This window comes from Oryzias latipes, chromosome 13 (assembly GCF_053564925.1).
Source record: "Oryzias latipes strain Hd-rR chromosome 13, Olatipes_Hd-rR_3.1".
NCBI classification, from domain to species: domain Eukaryota; kingdom Metazoa; phylum Chordata; class Actinopteri; order Beloniformes; family Adrianichthyidae; genus Oryzias; species Oryzias latipes.
In genome coordinates, this window is record NC_136249.1 from 4,291,267 (window position 1) to 4,311,234 (window position 19,968).

Consider the following 19,968-nt stretch of genomic DNA (forward strand, 5'->3'; position numbering starts at 1 on the left):
GTCAGCCCAGCAGACCCTGCAGTCAGCCCTGCAGACGCCGCAGTCAGCCCTGCAGACGCCGCAGTCAGCCCTGCAGACGCCGCAGTCAGCCCAGCAGACGCCGCAGTCAGCCCTGCAGACGCCGCAGTCAGCCCTGCAGACGCCGCAGTCAGTCCTGCAGACATTTCTGCAGATATTCCTGCAGATGCTGTAGTTAGTCACTCCCGCAAGCGGAAAGGGCTCCCACCTCCATGGCTTCCTGTGACAGCTGTGTGGTGCTGTTGAGTGGGACGAGTTGCACCAGGCCTATGATGAGCTCTGCCGTGCTGCTCTGAGTCTCTGGAGTCTGTCTCACCACTGGGTTCTAGAACACAAACAGCAAACAAAGGGGGTCGCATGTTCAGACAGACTTGGGACATGGAAAACAGCAACAGTGCTTGTGGGTGTAATGGACTACAGGGACTCACATGCAGCAGGAGTTTGGGGTCTGCATGGATGAGCTTGACCAGTGCGAGGAGGAGGCACTTGTTAGTGTCGAGGTCCGTGGCTTTGTCCTTACTTTTGAGGCTGGGGGTCTTCTTCCCTATGAAGGTCAGACTCTGCAGGAGACCACACATGGCCATCACTTTTCTGACTTTGTCTCTAGGTAGCCATCAATTACACAAATAGACGAGGAGTTGCTGCAGCGCTTTGGATCGCTCTGACAAACACCCACACTTGTTTGAGACATTCCTGGAGGCTTGCTGCCCTGAGCCCTCCCATCAGCAGGGCCCTTCTCTGGGCCAGTGCCTGCAGCTCTGAGCTGTTCCAAGTCTGGTTCTGCTGGAGGTTTCTTCCTAATCTTCAGTTTATTAAAGGTGGGGTTTCTCTCCACTGTTCCTGTTTCCTTTGCTCAGAAAGGGATAACCCTGAAACGCCAATGATGTCCTCCTTTTTTCTAAAAAACAGAAACCCCAACCATGTAGCCCGTGGGAATAAACATCTGAGCGTGGATGGACCCACAGCTCTGAAGCTGCAGAGCTAAAATAAAGAAACAATCCAATCCTGCAGATGATCAACACAGCTGAAATCTCTACAGAAAACATTTTGGAGAATGTAATAAACTCAAGTTTCATTTTTAAATGTTTGAAAAGAATGAGTGTGGGGGTTTTGTGCTGGAACCTGGACTAACATGGTTGACTTGTTCCAGTAAAGACGTAGCCAGAGCTGGACCTGAGTGTTGTTCATCACAGCCATAACATCATCTGTGCTTTTTAAAATGATCAGCTGTTCAGGAAAATATCTGCCTCAAATATAGCGTCTTGGCGTATTAGCAGGTCACAGGTTCAGAGAAGAGAGGCGGCAAACTGGCAGCCTTCAGAAAGAGTCTGACCCCTGACAGGACCGGCTCTGACCATGCGGTGCTCATGCGTGTCATACAGCAGCGCCTCACCGGGGTGATGCGCACAGGCGGGTGCGCTCCGGCGGCTTGGATCACCCGGGACTTGGTGTCTGAGAACATGAAGCGAAGCTCTGCAGAGTAGCAGTACACCGTGTCGATCTTCGGCCACCAGTCCAGATGAGACTGAAAGCGCACAGTTAGGTCAGAATCAGAGAAAAGACCCAAACAAGATCAAGACCAGGGGCAGACTTACGTTGGTTATTATTCTGTGCAGCGAGTTGACCAGGACAAAGTGAAAGGTCGACGGAGAGGACGAGGCCAAGCAGACCTGAGGGACACAACCAGGTCAGAACCAGAGAAGTCAGAGAAAGTCGGATGAACCCGCCCAGCTGCCTGACCACCACTCACTGCTGAGGGAATGCTCGCCTCATCAAGAGTCGGCACAAACAAAAGAGAAGGAAAACACCTTAAAGTGCTGGTTGTTGTGAGGGTTGATGCGGAAACAGGAGACGAAGCAGTCGGTCATCAGCTCCACGTCGGCGTTCTGGCTGCCCGTCCCCCTGAAGAAGGGCTTGGCCGGGTTGAACAGCATTGCCTGGAGAACCAAGAACAGATTTACACTTTCATCTGTCTCCTCAGAGATCAACATGGGTTCAATTTGAAATATATACTCAACCGGGTAAAAATCATTTTCTAGGAAATGATCTGCTTCTCCAACAGTACATTAGCATGAAAAACGTCAGCAGAAACCTAAACTTTCCAAAGGCAGCTGGATGCAGTGGTATCCCAGTGAGACCCAGTTATACAGGCTAGCGTCGCTCGCTAGCTCGCTGCTTATATACGCTGGACGCCATACTGGATAGGTCCAGATGCCGGCTCACTGCTGTGCTACAAACAGAGCTGGAAAACAAGAATGTGACTTTCCACCAGTAAATGATTCCTGTCAGCTAATAAAGGAGAACGTCTAGAAAACGTTTAGGAAGATCTGAGTGAGTTTACTGTCAGAACAGTGAACGTTTAGGCTGATCTTGTAGTCCATTCAAAGTAAATTGGTAGCACGAGACATCACACTATCTCCACGTTTTCTGGCAGGACCACCGATCTTTTTATGCCTTTTGGAAGATGATCGGGGGATTCGTATGAGGTCGACCTCAGCTTAAATCACATTTGCTTAATGAAATACAGTGATCATTAACTAAAGGAGTGGGAAGAAGTGACCTTATATAACCCCCCCCCACTGATTTCAATCATTTGATAGTTTTACATAATTTGTATAATCCGGTTCCGATTTGATAGATTCTTTACAGGTCACAAAATCCAGTGTCTAGTGATGATTGATTATCTTCAGAAAACATTCATTCATGATTTCAGTAAAATAACAGTAACTATTATGTAATAATAATTGATTATCATTAGGACACATGATCACAATAAACCAGTAACTATTGCTACAAATTGCAGATCAAGTAAAGAAAATCAATAGTTTAATGATTGTAATTTAAACATGTCAGTAATCATTATTGCACATTACAATGTAAAACTCATTGGTTGTAATAGATAGATAGATGATAGATGATATCTTTATTAATCCCACAATGGGGAAATTTCATATATCTGTGGCAATTAAAAAGAGCTTTGATTATTTCACCACAAATCAAGTTCACACATTTTTGAAAATCATTTGGAATTATTTAAACATCCGTTGATCCTTAACTCTTATCTTCACATCATGAAGTCAGAGTTTCTTTTATAATTTTTCTTTAATTGTTGGATATTTGAACATTGTTTGAGCTCATTACTTAAACCGTTCTAAAGTTTAGTTTCACACACCGACACAGAATCTTTTCCTTGTGGTTCTTATCAATTTGATCTTGAAATTCCTACATCCCCTCAATTTGTTCTTCCTTCATTTTCTAAGAATTGTTTCTGGATGTTGAATGGTAACGATTTCCCACTGACTCTGTATAGAAGTTGTTGGTGTAAAAATCAACAAGGTCATAAAGTTTTAAAAGTCTAGATTGATAAAATAAATTGTTTTTACGATCAAGATATCCGGCTTTATGTCCAATTCTGACGGCTGGTTTTTGAAGTAAAAAGAGAGAACACTGACTTTGAGGGGATTTCTTCATTATTCTCAGGTGCAGAGGAACAAGTCAGAGTCAGAATCGGTTCGATTTTTCTTCGTCCAAGGACACTTGCATACATATAATTTTGGGTGTTTTTAACATGTTCTAGGAGCATTTTTCTGAGGATGGAGGACATGTATAAAGAATTTAAGATTAAAACTGCCTTTCTAAATATTTCTTTATTCAAAGTGTTGTAAATCAGGAGCAGATGAAGAAAAAAAACAGTCTTCCTGCTCTGCTCCTTTCTGATCATCCACTGTCAGACAACAGATCCATGAACGTCTTTGTTTTCCTGGTCTGAGCTGGAATCTGGATCAGAACTGGACGGATGGATAGCTACGATATCGCTGCACCGCTAATGTTAGGTTGGGGGGGTGAAGGGCTGTAAGCCAGCAGGAGAGAGTGCAGACAAAGGGATGATGGGAAAGCTTACTCTGCACCAACAACTCAGAGGTGAATTTCTAATGAACTCCTGCCGCTCTGCAGAAACTAGGTCCTAGAAAATGACACAGGCATTTTGATTTTGGCTAAAAACATTGCAATCATAATTACAAGACCACTCAGAAAGCTTTGAAAATGGATAAAAAAAAATGATTAGAGTGGGACTTCAAGACCCCAAAAACCTCCTTAACAACATGTAAACCTATATTCTCTCAGAGGTGCAAACATTCCTGCAGTGTGATTTGCCTAAGTTTCATGACAAAGCAAAGTCAACACTTCCTCAGGTTTCAACAGAAAGTCTCAGAGAGACTGGGCTTACCTTAAGATCCATTACAATGGACTGGACCAGGAGGAAAATGGTGGAGTGGTCTTCCCAGTTGATATAGGTGGAGGCCTTGCAGAGCTTCACGCAAGCGACAGCGGCGCTCTCCATCAGCTGCTTGTTCCCGCCTTGACCCGCCAGCGCCTTCCTCATGTTATCCAGAAACTGTTTCTGCAGAAGAGCAGCCCATGTGAGTGACCCGCCCTCTGCTGGGAGCGTGCTGGTGGCCTCACCCCCCACTTTTGACTGCACCACACTCTATACCCCACAACAATATAAACTCTCACACACACACACATTACACAAGGAAGGTGAGACCTCTGATTTTCTGTCCCTTAACCCATCCCTGGTGGGGGGGGGTAGCTGGCCCTCAACTACGGCGGCCGTGTCCCTTGGGTGCAGGGTCCCTGGGCCTGGTGGCCCTCTCTCCATGCAGGGAGAGGGATCCCTGAGCTGGGGATCGCATTACATCTGAGCCTGGGGGTGTCCGTGTCCCGTAATGGGGGTCTGGTCCTAGCCCTCTTGCGTCGGCCTTCTCCAAAATTCCAACTGTGGGTGAGCCCGATCGGGCCATGTTTACAACGCTCCTTGTGGACCCCCACCTCTCTTGGGCGTCCTCCTCCTGGGCGGGAGTGTGCAGCCCCTCCTTTGCTCTCTTCTGCCCCATCGTGGGCTGCGTGGACTGCCTGGAGTGCGGGGCGGGTCTCCCTTGGGGGGCCCTGGCTCGTGCCTGGAGTTGGGGTGGGGGAATGCTCAGAACTGGGGGGTTGTTTGGGGTTGGGCTTGCTGTGGCGGGGCCCCGCGTTGGGTTTTACCGGCAGGGCGGGAGGGGCTGCTCTCCTGGTTGGGTTGGACCGGCACTCTCTGTCCCCCGGTGCCTCCCCACTCTCTGGCTTTGGGGGCCCCTGTGGCGGTCCTGCTGGCCTGGGTGGCGGATGTGATCGCCCGGGGGGCGGTTGTTCTCTGTTTGCTACCGTGCAGCGGGTGTTGGGGGTGTCCTGGTGTGGGGATGACTGGACACTCCCCCTCCTTCTTTTTACATTCCATCATCCACCGTAGAAGAACATAAAGATCCACCTGAGCACAGGTGCTATCTCACCTTTGCACAAGTTTGAGTGACTAAATGAAATATTTCACGTTTGTCCGAATGCATAAGTTTGTGTGCAAACATTAGTCGCACTATGTAAATATTTAGTCAACAGGTATGTTTGAAACATTTGAGTGTGTGTGTGTGTGTGGACAGGCCCCACCCCTTTTACACCAACATTTGCACCTAACAGGAATGATTATTATTATTATGATTATTATTTTTTTGTGCCCTTACCCCCACCCCCAACATCCCTCCTCTTCTTTTCCGTTTAGTCCAACATAAATAATTACAAATATATTTAATACAAAGATAAATCTAGTTTAGCCTAAATTTTAAAAAGGGTTTATTCAAATATACCTCTCATGTGTCAGAAGATTCATAACCCCTATTGTAACCCCTATTGTGTGTGTATTGTGAACAGTAAAATTTGTCAAACACAAGAGGCCTTCAGCTCTCATCTGTCTGCTCATCTGTTGGACGAGTAAAAACAAAAACGCTATGTCCAGCCACCTTGTTGGCTTTGCTGTCCTCCACTGTGTCTTTGGAGATGGTGTGGGTGATCTCTGGACAGAGGACGAGGAGAATGATCTGCAGGGGCCACACCGCCGCCTTCCTCTTGGCGCTCTCAGCAAAACTGTCCACCAGGTCGAACAGCTTCTCTGCAGCTTCTGTGAAGACACAGACTCACATCAGTAAAAACATTTGGAAAAGCTCAGGAAGAACCCGTCCTGAGGGAGCCCCAACACTGCACTTGCTGTTCTTTACAAATATAAAACAATGTTTGACACCCAAGAGCTGGTTCTAAGCTTAGCTTCAGCTAGTTTAAAGGGCCTATATCACACACAATCAACTTCTTCAGCTATAGTGGTATAATAAGGCTGATTCGTCACAGAAACAACCCCAAAGTGGTACTTTGATCCGTTCAAGCATTCCTCTAAAAACCTGCTCTCTGAACACCAGCCCCTCCCAACCCATGAAAACCAGTTGCCCCTGCCAGGAAGAGTCTGCGCTGCCAGCCCCGCCCCCAGGCTATCACACACACGCCCACTTTCTCGTGGAGCTAGCGGTGACCGGCTAAACACTTTCATTTATTATATTATATTATATTGATAAATCATGTAATAAAATGGTTACAGTATAATCGGGGTGGGATTATATAAGTTCGCTTCCTCCCACTCCCTTTCAAGCAATATTTATTAATATGTCTAATTATCCTAAGTTTGATTAGTTACTGTATGAATGTATAACTGATGTTTATATTGCTGTTGTGTATTATTTCTACTTAATTGCTTGAAATAAACCATTTCAAAATCAAAATCAAAAATTTATATGAACACTATGAACATCCATCATTGCATTGCAGCCGAGGCTGGCTCTAGGATGACGTCATAAAAAGGGCGGAGCGAAAGGCGGGGCCTCAAAGATCGAGTCGTCTGACATCCAGGTAGGAAAATGAGCTGTAAAAAGAACTCATATTTTATTCAAAAAATAGTTCTTTAGTGTGCCAAAGGTAATATATGATCATATATGGATATAGTTTACTATAAAAGGCTTAAGAATAGCAGGATACAGAACCTTAAGCTGGTCAAGCCTTTACATTGAGAATCACTGTTGTTTAACAACATGTACGTATTTCTTTTTTGTTTGTTTTAGCTGGAGCTGCTGCAACTTCTCATACTGAGGAATGACAGGTGGAAGTGAAGCGGAGTTGATTCCTCTGTCCGTCTAGACCGTTTGGTGAACTTCAGCACACACCGACTAAAAGTCTCATCTTGAGATGGATCCTATCAAATCAGAACTGTTAGCTTTGCACAATAGGCCGTGGTGGTGAAGGAAAAGGCCGGTGAGAGGAACCCAACACAGTCATCGGAGTCATCTCAGAGGTCTGTGTGCATACCTGCCATGTCTGCCTGTGGACGCTGGTACAGCATGGTGAACTCATCTGGATAGTTCTCCACCCAGTTCCAGAAGGCCTGCAGGGACAGAGCATCATGTCAGCACAGCATCTTCTTTGGGAACATTTCCACAGAAAAGTGCAACTCATTCCAGTCAACAGCAGAGATCTGCTTAAAGGCTGGACAGAATAGATTTACCTTCTCCAAACTGTTGATGACAGTGAGCTGGGCAGGCTTCTTCAGAGCCCGAAACTTCAACGCCGTTTCTGGGACGAATAAAAAACAAAACCCATCATAAAACCGAGTTTCTGAGTGTTCGTCCAAGACGGGAAGAGTCGCTTCTACGTGGAAGCAGTGGGTGGAGGAACGTGGAATAACAAAGCAGCGTAGAAACTAAGAATCCTCAACAGGGTCCACATCTGGAGGTTAGACTGTGAAGGATTCATGGGCAAAGGACTAAAAAGGTCCTGCTCCAAAGAATCAAACTAACCAATGACTGTCTCCAGAAATCAGGTAAAGCATCAGCTGGGACAGACCTGCAGCGGGGGGGCAGGTCTCTTAGCCTCTGAACAGAGACCCTGTGGCTGGAGTAGGGTGCTTTGATTCCCTGAGAGTAGCTCTCCTGATTGTTTTCAAGCTAACCCTGCCTTTGCAGCTTCACCAGATCCAGGTTGTTAGCAGCTGGCAGGGGAGGAATTTCTGGAAAACAAGGACCCTGGAGTGCGACTGCCCTTTGCTTCAGCATTTAACGCTACCCAGAAGCCAAAATGTCATGGCTGAAGCCCCACAGTAGAAACGTGGTTTCCTCACTGCTCTGAGGGCGCCATCATCAACCTGCTGCAGAGATTCAGGTTCCAGACCGCCTGCTCTTTCAGAAACTCCAGAAAATGTTGGAAGGATACCGAGTGCCCCAACATCTGCCTGGATTGTAAAAAAGTGGACACCCAGTTCAGTGTTTGAGGAGGCAGCAACTCAGTGAACCGTCCCGTCACAGCGTCTCTTCCTCCTGTGCATCTCAGACCCAGAGTCCATTGGTCGTGCTGTTAGCGGGAGGAGATGAGGGCGAGTGGAAACAATCATCTCTGGAACGCACCTTGCAGCAGCTTCTTCAGCTTGGAGCAGTCCACATTAATGTACTGCATCAGCTCGATGTCATGAACGTCCACGTTGTCCTCCGAGCACACGGTCAGCTCCTGCAGCCTGCACAGACGCCACAGGAAGTCAGCTCCTGCAGACTCAGAAAACGGATGAGCAGGAGGCGGATCTGTACCCAGCAGCCCCTCCCAACCAGACCCTCCCAACCAGACAACATCCTTCACTTCACCTTTAAAGACTACACATTTAGGAAAATGTCTGATCAAAGCTGTGTGGACGTCACAGTTTCCTAACAGTGGCGTCCGTTAAACCTGCTTTATTTGGCTCTATGTTCCATCTCTAAGGGCGTCGTCTCTCCTCGTTTCATGGGATTCTTTGTCAGCAGACGTTTAGGTCTGCGCTTCAGCCAGAGTCAGCAGATTCCTGAGGATCCTGACACAGAGGTCATTCAGAGGAAGACGGTGTGACAGGATCCTCAGACACCTTTCACTGCTGTTCAGCTTCCATGCCATTGCCATGAACACCAGGACGTTTCTGGGTGGAGATCCCCAAAGCGGGTTACCTGGTGGCGATGCGGCTGAAGACGGCGTTGAAGTTGTTGCAGCTCAGAGAGAAGAGGACGGCGGAGGCGGAGGCCCGCAGCTCGGCGGCGTGCTGGTGGCCCTCTCGGTATGTGTGGATGAAGTGGCAGATCTCGGGCAGTAGCTGCTTGACCAGCATGGTCTCATCCAGACGCAGGCAGTCCTTGGGTTGCTGAAGAAGAGGAGGGTCAAATGGAGGAATGCTGCAGGATCAACAAGCTAAACAAAAGTCCAACTGTGGTGACTAATATGCTCCTGATGGATGCTGCTCAGCAAACGTCAGCGTGACCAACCCCGATGCCGGTTGTTCTGCCCGACTGAGAGCAGAATTCTAACTGAGGGCCCAGATGGAACCTGCAGACATTAACAAGCTGAAGCGAGAGGAAGAAACTTCCAAACGACAAAAGATGCAGTAGGCATTCAGCTACAAACGCGCTCGATGTGTAGACCGCTCAAGAACGCGCTGAACGTACATTTTGTCAGCCCTGGTGGTCACAGGTCTGTCGCTACCCAATTCTACCCCATGGACTCACGGTTGGAAGAGTCTTGGTGTAAATGTCATTGTGGTGTAAATCTGGTGAATCTGGCTCCAGGCTTTTTCGGTCACAGCTCTATTCCGATGCATGAAAGACTTGGGGCCCTCCTAAAATCAATTTTTAAACAAATCAGAGTCCCTGATTGGTCAAAGTTTAATTGGTTTAACTTTTAACGCCTGTTCAATGGCCACAGAGCCTGAAAACAGACTAAAAACTTGTGTGGCGACGTGTGAATGTGAGAGCCCAAGAGGCTAAAGAGGTCACTGCCCGCTGTGAATGTAGCTCACGGTGGACCTCAACAACCTTTGACAGAAAGACACAAAAGGACTTTGGCGTAGAATCCGACAGAGTAAAAGGAAGTTAGATTCAGTTAGATGTGGTCAAAGACTCCACATGACTGGATGATGGCGACCTTCAGAGGTCAATCTACAGTGAAAAAGAAGAAATCCTGTGGAACTTTACTGAGATCAAACTCAGAAAGAGAAACGTAGAGGAGCTGGTTGATGAAGTCTTCGGAGCATCCCGATTAAAGCTGAGGGTGATCCGTGACACGAGAGCCAGCAGAGGCCTCTGGCTGCTCACGCGTGAAGACGGTCAACCTGAATGCTCTGAATCTTTCCATACTGATTTATTTAAAGTTGTAGTTCAGTATTTTAAAGTAAAGCCAAAAAGAATATAACTCAAACATTTAGCTTACTAACCCACAATCCTGAATTTTAGATCCCTCTGTATTTAAATCTGCTTTTTCCAGGACTTTTCTGGCGACATGTTTCACTAACGTTACTCAGAGCTCTTTTTCGCTCCAGGAAAGGCCGTAAGCAGACCAGCTGTTATTTGGATTTACATGGCTCACTTCACCTGGAAGTCAAACTCCAAGCACAAATCCAGCATGTTCCTGCCGTGGAGCTGCTCCTGCAGATGTCATCAGGAGCAGCTCCACGGGGAAAGCCGTCAGGCAGGAAGCTGGAGCTAAGCGCTTCACCAGAAGCTGCTTTTAGGCCTGCCTCAAAGCCACACTGACTCAGGAATCTGCTCAAAAGCTTCTCATGAAGACCAGTCGAGATGAAGAGCTTGTGTGTAAATCATAGTCCATATAAGTCCTAGAAGTACACTCACCCCGGCCAGGCACTTGTCTAGGGTGTCCAGGATGATGAGCTGCGACAGGTACAGGTTCTTCTCGGAGGCTTCTCCAAAGATCCGCTGGAGACAACATCATCAAAGCATTACTACCAGATCAGATCAGGTCAGAAACCTCCTGATGTCCCTGAACCTCTTCAAGTGACTGGTTCTTCTAAACCAACATGCACATCTTATTTTCACAGCTCTATGACGACTAGATCCACGAACGTCTTTGTTTTCCTGGTTGAGCTGGAATCTGGATCAGAACTGGACGGCTGGATGGATCTGATATTGATCAACATTTTTGTAGCACCGCTAATGCTAGCTTGGGATCTTATGGGGCTGTAAGCTAGTGGTAGAGAGCGTAACCAAAATAATGATGGGATATCAGCGTGGGGTTCCTTCCACGCCATCTGTCACGCCCACAACCCAGAGGGAAATTTCTAATGAAGTCCTGCCGCGCTGCAGAAACTATGTCCTAGAAAACGACACAGGATTTTGGCCCCTGAAAACACATTACAATAGATCAGAAGATGATGGGGGAGGGACTTTAAGACTCCATGCGTTTCCTGTTTTTATTTGGTTAACGTCCTTTTCTATCACATAAAGGTGACAAGAGTGCTCGTTTAAATTCTGCTCTTTTATCCACTTGGTGAAATGTTCCGGTACCAGAACCATCGCGGACCTCCACCCAAAAGCATGCAGCTCCCGTACGGGTCCGCCCCCATCCTCGTGCATGTGCCTAAGGCTCGGCTGACCCGTTTCCTCTGATGAGGCCGTGCCATCATCAGGCGCTTCCACCTACGTTGCAAATCTTTGTTCTTCATTTTGGTGGACCTCTCAGGCCGTCTGGGCTCAAACAGCTGACTGTCAATATGAGCCCACTCACCATGTTGTTGACATTTTTGAGGATGGAGGTGAGCCCACTGATGACCAGGGAGAACTTGTACTTGGAGATGTTGATCAGACACTCCTTGTTGTGCTCGGTGCTCACTTTACTGTGGGTGTTCTGATGGCCCACTTTGATGGGAAGCTGCAGGAAGAGGAAACAGACCGGTGTCAAAGCGCAGACAGACTTACTGATGTGGACCTGCAGTCCAAACATCCAACTCTGTGCAGCACATGCATAACATGCTCCTTTTGTGTCAATCAAACGTCTAGCTTTGTTTGATTTCACAGCTCCAGAAAACTCCTGAGTGTGAGGAAGGAGTTGAACCAACACCTCCTGTCTGCTGCAGGAATGGAGTTCTCAGCAGAAAACAAAGCTGCAAGCGATGCGCGTGAGGGCGGAGTCTGCAGCTCCGTGAAGGCAGGCGGAGGTTTCACGCTTCTCCTGGCTTTCTGTCGCTAAGGTCTGCATGAAGGTCAGAGGGGAGGAGCTTCACGTCCTCAGTCGCCCCTCCCCCTGAAGCTTTTCCCAGCTGTGAGGAAGAAATGTGCTGGGAAAACTGGACCTTAACTTTGGATGTCACAAATAAGATGTTTGCTGTTTCTGGTCACGTTTCCAAGCTTAAAACACCAACGCTGGCTGGCCGTCTCCACCTAAAGCATCAGGGTCAGCAGCACGTCCCGCTGAAGGCGAGACTTTGGTGGTTTCTCACATCTCAACTACCGCCAAGCAGCCGTCTGCTGCGTTTGCCTCCCCTTGTTTTGGCCTGGCTTAGTCTGTCGCCATCTTGACCAGATGTGAAATCACCTTTGACCCTTTTGCCAATCTGCCATTTGCCAGATTGGTTGTTGGGGCACGCCCAGTTTTTTCCACCAAAAATGAACACTCCCTCCCTCCATCCATCTTATCCATTTTTTCCCTTATGGGGTCACGGGGCTGCTGGAGCCTATCCCTCCTCAGAGACTGAATCTAAAGGATTTTTGGACCCAAACTGCCGGCGCCTTCCCCTCTGACCCCTGGTGGTTCCCCTTTGAACCCTTCTGGCTCCTTGGCTTCGCACTGCTTTACTTAGAGAGCCACAAGAGTCCCGTCTAGTCTGACTTTACAGCAGCTGAAAGCCTTTGACAAATGTGTGAGTGAGGAAGAGGAGGGAGACTTAGGTCAATGAGGAACAGGGAAGGTGTGACTTGCTGGTGAAGATGTCTGGAGCAGCAGCTCTACCCCTCAACAAGTCTCCTGTCGTCATAGTAACTAGTTGGAACAAGGGGTGTGACGATAACCGCATCACCGGAGTTTTTTATTATTTTTTTGAAAGTTTTTTTTTTCAAGTTCTGCATATGGTGGGTTGGAACTATAATAAACACATGAAACACATTCACCTTTGCTGATAATTTACTTTTTCTGCTAGTCCTGTGTTCAGACTTCAAGGGTTTCTGGGAGAAACCTTTTATTACTGTTCTCCTTCACTCTCTGCACCGTGCCTCTCTCTCCCTTGTGCTGGCCGTGTGGTTAACCGCGACACCACGCCCCCTGCTGGTTCATCACCGCAGTGGTCAAAAATCCCACACCGTCACAGCTCTAGTTGGAACAGATGTTGGGACAGCCCAACCTGTGGAAAACACGCATCATCGATAAAGACATCCGATGAGTCTGGCATGAGGGGTTTCTGTTGAGGGCCAACGACTGGAGCTTCACAGCTTCACCGTTTGACACAACAAGTACACATGCATGGATGGATCACCGCAACATCAGCCGTGCAAACTGTATCGCAAAATTCTGTGTCAACTTCACGTGACCAATCAATTAAACCCCTGGGTGTAGAGCTGTGACAGTTTTTGATCACCGCGGTGATGAACCAGCAGGGGGTGCGGTGTCACGGTTAAACACGATCCCCCCCCCCAACACAAAATCCCCCGGCGGCCACGTCGCAAATGAATACAATTACAAGGCAGTTATCTTTTTTAACAAATAACAGTAACTACTACCTATCTAACTAATTAACTATATAGGTGTTGTAGAATGACTGTGTGTATGTGTGTGTGTCAGTGCTGCGTGTGTAGGAGGAAGGAACGCACACAAGTGTGTTGTGGGTGCGGTACAGACATCTTCTCGGAATATTATATATTATTGCGCAGTAATAAACAGACTGCAAACACTTTGTCACCTTTCCGTTAGCCATGAAGCCCGACACCTATGAAGAACACGGGGCAGGAGGCTCCGCCTTTATTTATACAGACACGTAACTCTGCGCTGCACAAAATAGTTCCCAAACAAAACATGTAGTGATATTCATCGCACTCTAACAGTGTGTGTTCACGTTTGGTGTTACTAGTGAAGGAGAACAGTAATTCCCCCCCCCCCCCCCCCCCCCAACACAAAATCCTCCGGCAGGCGGCGGTGTCGTTCACTCAAGAACGCACGCAGCTTGTAATGGGAATGAATGATTAGAACGCAGTAAATTTGTCGTATTTCCTCGCGAGACGGAAACGTCTGTTGTAGAAAGAGGATGTGTGTGTGTGCTGCTGAAACGACACAAGTGTGTGTGAGTAGAGGGAGTGAAGGAGAACAGTAATAAAAGGTGTTCCCCAGAAGCCCTTGAAGTCTGAACACAGGACTAGCAGAAAAAGTAAATTATCAGCAAAGATGAATGTATTTAATGTGTTTATTATAGTTCCAATCATGCACCATATGCAGAACTTGAAAAAAAAAATTAAAAAAAAAAAAAGTGCAGTGATGCGGTCATCGTCACACCTCTACCTGAACGCCATCGACCAATCAGATGGAGCCTTTTTAATGTTCCATGCCCGCCTCCCACAGAGATGTGTCCAGTTATGTTGATTTTCTTCAAGCAAAACTGTTGCAGTGCAGTGAAAAGGATGTGTTGGTTGTTCTGTGCTCATTTTTCCTCATACTGTGGATTTTAGGGTCAATGGTGAGATTAAACAGTCTGTTAAAGACAAACGGTTTCAAAGAACTACTAACTCAGATCGAATTTAGGATTTTACCATAAAACCATCAACCTGATTCCTTTACTTAAAAAACACACGAAACAGCTTTTGAAAGAAAACAATTTCAAGGACACGATGCATCGTTATTTCTCCCTAAAATCACTGAGTTTTATGAATTCTTTTTTCAAACCCGGCCCAAACGCTGATTCTCATGGTTCTGGTTCTGATCAGAAAGAAGATGCAATAAGGTCCAACTACAAACGCTGTGTGACGTTTGCATGGTCTCCCGTGCACGTTTCTCCGGCTTCCTCCCACCATCCAAAAACATGCTTCATAGGTTCATTGGTAACTCCGAATGGTCCCTAGGTATGAGGGTGTGTATGTTTGTGGGGGGGGGCTGTCCAGGGCGTCCCCTGCCTTCTGGCGGGATAGGCTCCAGCAGCCCCGTGACCCCGATCGACACAAAAAGGATTGGAAGATGAATGAATGAATGAATCTGCATTGGCTCTGATGAGGTCACAGGGTTTTACAACCTTGGAGTCACAGTTTCTGTGACATCTCCACCTTAAACAGGCCCTTAATGGAGGAGGGGGGTCACTGTGGGGGCCTCATCAAGTCTGCTCCAGAAAGATAACAACCTAGAAAGGAATCCAGGAATCAATGAATCCATGTTGAGTTTTTATGGCTTTTCATTCATTCCGTGTCAGAGAATGGATGGTTTGAAACCCGCCCTCAAGTGCCATGTATACATGCACACCGCATGACGTGTTATAGCCCATCAGCTGTCCATGATTCTGACATCAGTCCGACTTGAAGGATGAGGATGGCTTCCACTGCGGGGTACTTTTATGATCACATGGTTTCACTGATGCCCCTCCCTCAGGTCAGGGGCAGGACGCCCAGCACAGTTTGAAAAAAGGTTGTAACAGGGCCAAGACAGGGCTTTCCCGATGTGTGTTGTGTTTGTGTGCTCCGAGTAAATATCACATCCTCCACTGGTCTCATCCTGAATATGGATTACTGACCCCGTTGTGACGAAAACGCCGCTGTTTTATTAAGAAGAGCTCATAGTGGACGATCAGAGCAGAACACGAGAACACAGCCGGACGCTGAGCACCACAGAGAAGGCAGAGCGTGTGCCCACATGAACCTGTGATTGGTCACACGTGTTCATGAAGTCCACACCATGATGGACTGAGATCCATGTGGTGTTGGAGCAGACGGAAAACCTTCAGTCTCCACCTTTGGAGTTGATTTGAATGGACGCTCTGCATGAAACCACATCGGATTTCTGAGAATCAAGCAAAGTTTACCAGGACTAAGAAAGATTCTGAGGCTTGGGCGGAAACGGAAAAACCCAACGCTTTACCCCTGCACCTGTGCACACGCCTGCTTTTCTAATGAGAACATGACGGCGCTCCCATCCAGACCTGCTGCTGCTGGCGCTGACCCATTCTAACACGGCCTCACACCTGTCTGTCCAGCACAGGTGTGACGTCTGTGTGATCAACACTCTTCATCCTGAAGCTGCTCCGTACCTGCAGCCATGTGGAGACAAGTCCTACAAGCACTACAGGTCCGGTTTTCACCATGAAGCTTCAAGCAAAACCTTGTGGCAGTGCGTGCTTTGGAAGCACACGCCAACATCTGTGCAGACGCTCAGGTGCTGCTCACCTGACCGGCAGAGTCTGGTCTGCTCTCAACTTCATCACCATCACAGGCTGGAAGCTTTGCCTGCAGCTTAAGGTCACAAAAACCATCAAGTGGATAAAACTCCTAAAGCCACTTTCCTGCAGCTGCAGTAATCCAGGCTGAGCTGCTGAAAGCAGCAATGAGCCCCAATCTGTGCCAAAAAGCTACAGAGAGCGGGAGCAGGACGGACCTGCAGATCCAGGAGCTCCAGATGAGGACCTGTCGGGTGGGACCGGCCCGCCTCCACCTGCAGCCCGGACCTCACCTGCGCTCTGTAGACACGGAGCAGAGGGCTACGTAGCCGGGCTAGCAGGCTCGTCCACGCGGGTGTTTTCCGCGCGAGCGTGGCTCAGCTGACTAATGCGTGGAGTGTCCTCGCGGACGGGATGTGGATTCCAGCCGAGATGCGGGACGGTCAGGATCGGTACAGCTGAGGACGGCGCGGGCTCGAGAGCCGAACCCAGGTTCTGGATGAGCCCCGAACCTGACGATTCCGCTTGCAGTTACTTCCGCTGACCGAGCGGCCGGAGCTCCGGAACTCGCCCTGGCCGGACCCCGCACGAACCCATCTTACCTGCTCATCGAATCTGTTGATCACGGCCTGGACCCACTCCACGGGCTTGTGGGCCGCCATGGCCGGCCGGAGCGACGCGGGCGGCGGCGCTGCTGAGTCCTCGCGACGGAGCCGGAACCGAGCGGCTCGTTTCTACATGAAAATGGGTTGTGGGCGAAGCAGAGGTCGCGAGCGGGCCGTAAAATGTTGGCTTTCGGTGGGATTCACCATGCCACCGCCATGACACACCACCGGAAGTCTTCTTGGCTGGAGCCGATGGGAGGAGGCGGTCAAGTTAGACTGAGGCACGCGCCCGGGAAAACAGGAAAAACACGACTTCCAGCTGCGTGCTCCTCCACATTCACGAGCAGGAAAAACAGCCTTTCTCTATCAATCAGGGGGGATTATTTGCCTGCTGAATACAAATCCTCTCTGTTCTTTTCTTTTCTTTGTTTTGACTTTTGGAGCTTTGAGCAGCTTCAGAGAGGTCCCGACCTTCGACCAGAATCGGGTAGAAATCCTCCCACACGGCGGTAGTAGCCTTCATCAAGCCCCCACCGCCGCTTTCTTCTTTCGGTGCTGCCAGCAGCAGACACAAATCTCTTATTTTGAAAGGTTCTTGGAAGGTTTTCCGCCCTGAATCCCAACAGCCAGAATGTACTGATGCGCATGCGCGTGGCGTGGTCAAGCCCTTCAGCATGTTTTCAGTGGAAGAATGGATCCAGTTGTTTTTATGAACCACTCTCGGCTCACACGCACGCGCCGACTGAGAGGAAGCTGGGCAGGGCCACGGCCAAGCCCAGCGGCCGCACGCGGGACTCGAACCAGCCATTATTCTGGCCTGCTTACATCCGGTCAGCATAACAGGACAGTTTTTTTTTTTTTTTTTTTTTTTTTTAACAGGACAGTTTTAAAGGGAGTCTCGTTGATTTCCAACATGAAAGGGGGAGAAAGCAAAACAAACAAGCATGTCTGTGGAGCACATGCATGTTACACAAGCAGAAACTATCATGATTGGAATTGATTTATTATTCAAGCAATCAAACAAAATACTAAAAAAGAGAAAGCTACATCTATACATACATCATGTTTAAAGGAATTAGTCGTGATTTGATTCGCAGTAAAAATAATTAAAAGTAAAGGAAATCAATGTATGTACATCCACACATGTAAAGATGCCATTATAATGACTCTTACCAAGCATACTTGCTCATACACTATTCATGATGCATGGGATCCATGAGTTGTGAAATTTGTTGAAGAGGTTAATTGCTCGAAAATGAGTGGGAGGAAGCAAAGTACATAATAATCCCTCCCCTCTTATGCTTTAGTTAACTATTTTACTACTTTTTTCACATATATAAATATATTATTATTCTGTTTATAACTTCAATTAAAGATATTATCAGTATACTGTACATATCAAATGTCTACCATAAAAATAGTATTTAAAATTCTCTATGTTGGCCATAAGGCTCTTCATTAAAAATATATAAAGCACCAAACGGTTAGAAATATAAGTAAGATGAATAAAGTTTAGCCTAAACTTCAAAGGAGTTAATTCAAACATACAACTACTGTGTCTGAAGATTCATAACCCCTGTTATAAAAGTAACATATGTCCAACACAAGAGGCTTTCAACTCTCATCTATCTATCTATCCATCTATCTATCTAAACACCCCTCTCACCCTTCCACGAGTGGTCTCTCCTCCAAGCTCGAGTCCTCTACCAGAGGCCCAGGGAGCTTGAGGGTCCTGCAGTTTCTTAGCTGTTCCCGTTCTTTTCTGGACTGACAGGTCTGAGGCCTTCCAAGTATCTGTTGTAGCCACGGGTTACTGCCCCAAGTGCTCCAGTTATCAGAGGCACCACTGTCACCTTCACTTTCCAGGCTTTCTCCAGTTCTTCTCTGAGTCCCTGGTATTTCTCCAGTTTCTCATGTTCCTTCTTCCTGATGTTTCCATCGCTTGGCACTGCCACATCCACCACAACGGCTTTCCTCTGTTCTTTATCCACCACTACAATGTCTGGTTGGTTCGCCATTGCCATCCTATCGGTCTGGATCTGGAAGTCCCACAGGATCTTTGCCCTCTCATTCTCTACCACCTTCGGAGGTGTTTCCCATTTTGACCTTGGGGTTCACCAGTCCAGGCGCTCAGGGCTTGTTCCTGAGCTGCCAGGATGAGCGCTTCAGTGCTGTCCTGTAGGCCAGCCCTTTCTAGCCATTGGTAGGACTTCTTGATATCAGCCACTTCAGTTATGGTCCGGTGGTACATCCCATGCAGGGGTTTGTCCTCCCATGAGGATCTGTCCTCCAGCACTGTATCCTCTGCTCTCCATTGCCTGAGACATTCACTGAGCACACTGTCATTTGGGGCATTGAGCTTGGTGTAATCAGGCATCTTGGATGTTTCATCCTGGATAGTGGCTTCTACGCTCACTAGTCCTCGGCCTCCTTCCTTGCGGCTAGCATACAGTCTCAGGGTGCTGGATTTGGGATGGAACTCTCCATGCATGGTGAGGAGCTTTCGTGTTTTAACATCCGTGGTCTGTATCTCTTCCTTTGGCCATCTTATTATTCCTGCAGGGTATCTGATAACTGGCAGTGTGTAGCTGTTTATTGCCTGGGTCTTATTTTCGCCATTGAGCTGGCTTCTCAGGACTTGCCTAACTCGTTGGAGGTATTTAGAGTACCGTAAATTCCGGACTACAAAGCGCACCCGATTACAAGCCACCCTTTTTGACGTGTTTAATTAGTTTTATACATACACAAGCCGCGTCAGAGTACAAGCCGCGCATGTGATGGGCAATATTGTCATCCTGACAGATCACGGCCAGCATCCCAGAGTGAGTGCATTTCATTAGCACATTGTAGGTGGTGCCAGCTTTGCATCTGGCTCATGTATTTGAATGTATCGACATCTGTCAAACAGCATGGACCTCTATTCTGTTCACAAGTTCCTCAGTTATGGTGTTTTTATTTCATCAAGTGCGGCGCTTGCGTCAGAATTCAGAAGCCTCTGCGCTCCGCTCCCGCCCCGCGCGCTCCTTGTCTCCCCTTCCTATCTACTCCGACACCTCTGGCCAGGGCGGCTTCAAGGAGGAGCACTTCGTCCCCGTTGCGCCGGTGGATGGAGCAAATCGTTTCTGTGCAAAGCAATCGGACTTAATACTGTACGTTTTGTGTATGAGGGGCGGGTGCGTTGTTACGTGTGGGAGCCTTCAGACTGCCATCGGCCCCGCAGCGCAATCAGCAGGAGAAGATGTCTCCAGCTCACACGTAGGCTGTGAGTTTTTCAAAGCAAAATTCCGCTTTTACGGT

At 47.9% G+C, this 19,968-nt stretch overlaps 1 protein-coding gene across 4 annotated transcripts in view; it reads right to left on the reverse strand.

Moving 5' to 3' along the window:
• The window catches only part of nf1a (neurofibromin 1a), a 91,641-nt gene extending 74,381 nt beyond the window's left edge, over window positions 1-17,260 (reverse strand). For 3 of the 4 annotated variants that reach the window (XM_078929599.1, XM_023961964.2, XM_023961965.2), the window contains exons 1-14: window positions 16,669-17,260; window positions 11,455-11,598; window positions 10,563-10,646; window positions 8,892-9,082; window positions 8,328-8,434; window positions 7,433-7,500; window positions 7,237-7,312; window positions 5,850-6,007; window positions 4,247-4,420; window positions 1,827-1,955; window positions 1,614-1,688; window positions 1,412-1,543; window positions 447-578; window positions 227-343 (exon numbers count right to left, since the gene is read on the reverse strand). In XM_078929599.1, the coding sequence (XP_078785725.1) occupies window positions 227-343; window positions 447-578; window positions 1,412-1,543; window positions 1,614-1,688; window positions 1,827-1,955; window positions 4,247-4,420; window positions 5,850-6,007; window positions 7,237-7,312; window positions 7,433-7,500; window positions 8,328-8,434; window positions 8,892-9,082; window positions 10,563-10,646; window positions 11,455-11,598; window positions 16,669-16,728 (1,647 nt within the window). In that variant the 5' untranslated portion in view covers window positions 16,729-17,260. The remainder of the gene's footprint in view (window positions 1-226; window positions 344-446; window positions 579-1,411; window positions 1,544-1,613; window positions 1,689-1,826; window positions 1,956-4,246; window positions 4,421-5,849; window positions 6,008-7,236; window positions 7,313-7,432; window positions 7,501-8,327; window positions 8,435-8,891; window positions 9,083-10,562; window positions 10,647-11,454; window positions 11,599-16,668) is intronic. The other variant, XM_078929600.1, reaches the window with a different exon arrangement.
• Window positions 17,261-19,968: the final 2,708 nt, after the last annotated feature.